General features: G+C 35.7%; 1 protein-coding gene across 1 annotated transcript in view; it reads right to left on the bottom strand.

The window, feature by feature from the left end:
• The window catches only part of LOC118340756 (disintegrin and metalloproteinase domain-containing protein 17-like), a gene marked incomplete at its 3' end in the record, with an annotated part of 13,966 nt that extends 11,757 nt beyond the window's left edge, over window positions 1-2,209 (bottom strand). Inside the window, 4 exon segments of the mRNA XM_035678888.1 lie at window positions 459-547; window positions 625-758; window positions 849-981; window positions 1,865-2,209. Of these exon segments, the coding sequence (XP_035534781.1) occupies window positions 459-547; window positions 625-758; window positions 849-981; window positions 1,865-1,955 (447 nt within the window).
• Between the last annotated feature and the right edge of the window lie 605 nt (window positions 2,210-2,814).

Raw genomic sequence — 2,814 nt, 5'->3', positions numbered from 1 at the left:
AAATCACTGAACTCCCCCTGCCTTTATTTGGGACAGGCCTTTAATTCCTTTAGCACAAAACTAAACTAAACTAACTGCTGCTTCTCTTGAGTTTTGTTCAGCAAATTTGACAACTAACATGATGATTATGATGCTTCAGAGGTTTTTTTCCTTCTCTCTTGTTTACCATGTTACCGGTAAGTCAGACTGAATTAACTTTGTTGTTGATCGTTTTCGTAAAATATAGTGAAAGATTGAATTGTGGAGAATCTATAACTGATCTAATGATGTTCATTATGTACATACTGACAGAAGTTTAAACATTTATATTTGTGTAGGAGATTGAAACGACGCTCAAGCAGGCGACCCGGTGGGTTTTAAGAGGTTTTATACATCAAGATCATTTCTATAAAATCCACAGCAGGCTTTTAAAGGAGACCTGCGTCTATTGGAAGTTTTACGGTAAACTCTTGTTTTACCTCGACGTTGTACTCCGCCTCATTAGTCAGGATGTGAGCGGAGAACTCGTGGTCGTCTATATGAGCCTGAACTCGAGAGTTTTCTTCACCTGGAACAGACAGAAACAGAAATAAAGTATTCTTCTTGTGATGGTTGAAGGTCGTTGGCGTTCAGGCCGGCCGTTACCGATCACGTGTCCCGTGAAGTAGTTGTGTCTGTTGACCGAGTAGCTTCGCTCTCGTCCGTCCTCGTCCACGATCACGGCTCTGAAGTCCTCGGTGAAGAGCTCGTCGTTGGTCCTCAGGTAGAGTCTGAACTGCCTGCGAGCACACACACACACACACACACACACACTGTTACTCTCTGGACTCTGTCTGCGTCAGCGGACTGTGAGAAACGTGAACTCTGACCTCTGCAGGGCGTCGAAGCTGACCAGCTTCTCCACGTGAGTCTGAGTTTGGACGTCGCGGCGGCGGACGGAGTGAGTCTGCAGGCTGGAGAGAGGCAGCACGTCGAAGTCGTCCAGCATGGACCTGAGAGACGCTGCGGAGGGAACAGAGGACCTTCAGACAGACTTCATATTAGATCCTGATCAATAAAATATTGATTATAAACACATAGAAAGATAATTGATCAGTCAGATTCTCACTGGAACAAATTGTGTTTGATTTTTACAGAATTAAAGTGATTAAATGTTCATACTGTAAAAACATCCTGGAGGGATTTGATTATATTAATCTATTATTTATCACCAACCTCGTATTTATATTCTGAATTTGAATTAATCTCATCATTTGTGATGTTTTGTGTCACATTTATGATTTAAAACGCTCATTTTTGATGTAATATCTCCTAATTTCTGTTTACTAACACATTCATTAAACTGTTGTCAGTGTTTTGTTGTCAAGGATCCACAAACTGATCAGACCTGTATCTAATGTGGTCTCAGGGAACCTCGTCTATAACTGTGGCACATTAACAGTGTATATATGTATTTTATATAAGATATATTATTATATATACATTTCTGTTTTTATATAGAGTGATACGAGATTGTAAGTAAGTGGTAACAAAGTGTAAACATTAAGATATTAAAACACAATAACCTCATTATTGATCACTCAACAACACAGATGAATTATTGAATAGATCAGGATATAAGATAATATAATATTATTACTTTATCTCAGAAATATGATTTGAACATTATAGTTGATTTGATTTACTCAAAGTCAAATATTTAACATATTCTCTAAACATTTGACTCACAATTAGTTTTTTATTTTAATAATTTGTAACTTTTCATTAAATCATTTTATAAATGAAATTAGATTCTGGCACATTTGAGCTTCCGTACACATATTTACTCTGATGATTGTTGTTATTTATAGATGATTGTTGTTATTTATAGAGGATAGAGACTTACAGTAGTGTGGATGTTCAGTGTGTGCAGGAGGATGAATGACAGCCTGTGTTAAAGCGATGAACAGACAGAATAAAGTCAGTTTCAGCTTCATGTTTGATGAAGTTTAATCCGCTGAATGGAAAAAGATCGCTTCACTTTAAAGTCTGAACGCGGCACATTTAACTCTTCAACGGCACTTTAGACTCAAACTTCAGTCTGAAAACACTTCTGGAGGAAGTTCAGCGAATCTCGTCCACTTTTAGTCTTTGTTGTGTTCAGAAAAACGCAGAAAAACGCAAAAAAAACGCAAAAAAAACGCGTTGACTTCGTGAAACCAGGAAGAGACAGCTGCAGAGAGCGCGAGGCCGGAAGCACATCCTACTGCCTTCACAATAAAAGCATAACGTCTAAATAGTCACAGTCTTAAAGTTGTTGAACAATAATAATAATTATAATTATAATTATATAATAATAATTATAATAATAATAATAATAATATAATATAATAGTTATAATAATAATAAGTATTATTATTATTATAACTATTATATAATATAATAATAAGACAATAGACAATAATAATAGACAATAATAATGTAATAATCCAGGGGATGAGAGAAATAACCAAAAAATAGAAATAGATTAAAGACAAATAATTTTAAATAGAGCTAATTAAAAAGACAAATAACTAAAAATAAACTTTTAATAATGCAGGGAATGAGAGAAATAACGAAAAATACGATTTCCCAGAAAAGTTTTATTTTGAAACTCCACCGTCGCGCCGTGCTCTTATTGTGGTGGGTTGACGGCGGTGAGTCAAACATGCTGGAATCTAAAAACTGAACAAAAACAACAAAAACAAAAACATTCAGAGGAACTGATTTTATTTACAGAGTTGCTTCTTCAACAACAAATATGGAAGTAAAATCATGCCTGTCTGTCTCTCTCTCTGCCTGTCTGTCTCTCTGTCT

The sequence above is a fragment of the Morone saxatilis genome, unplaced genomic scaffold (genome assembly GCF_004916995.1).
Source record: "Morone saxatilis isolate NCDOM2014 unplaced genomic scaffold, NCSU_SB_2.0 Contig7, whole genome shotgun sequence".
In the NCBI taxonomy this organism is placed as follows: domain Eukaryota; kingdom Metazoa; phylum Chordata; class Actinopteri; family Moronidae; genus Morone; species Morone saxatilis.
This window is presented reverse-complemented; position numbering and strand designations above follow the sequence as displayed.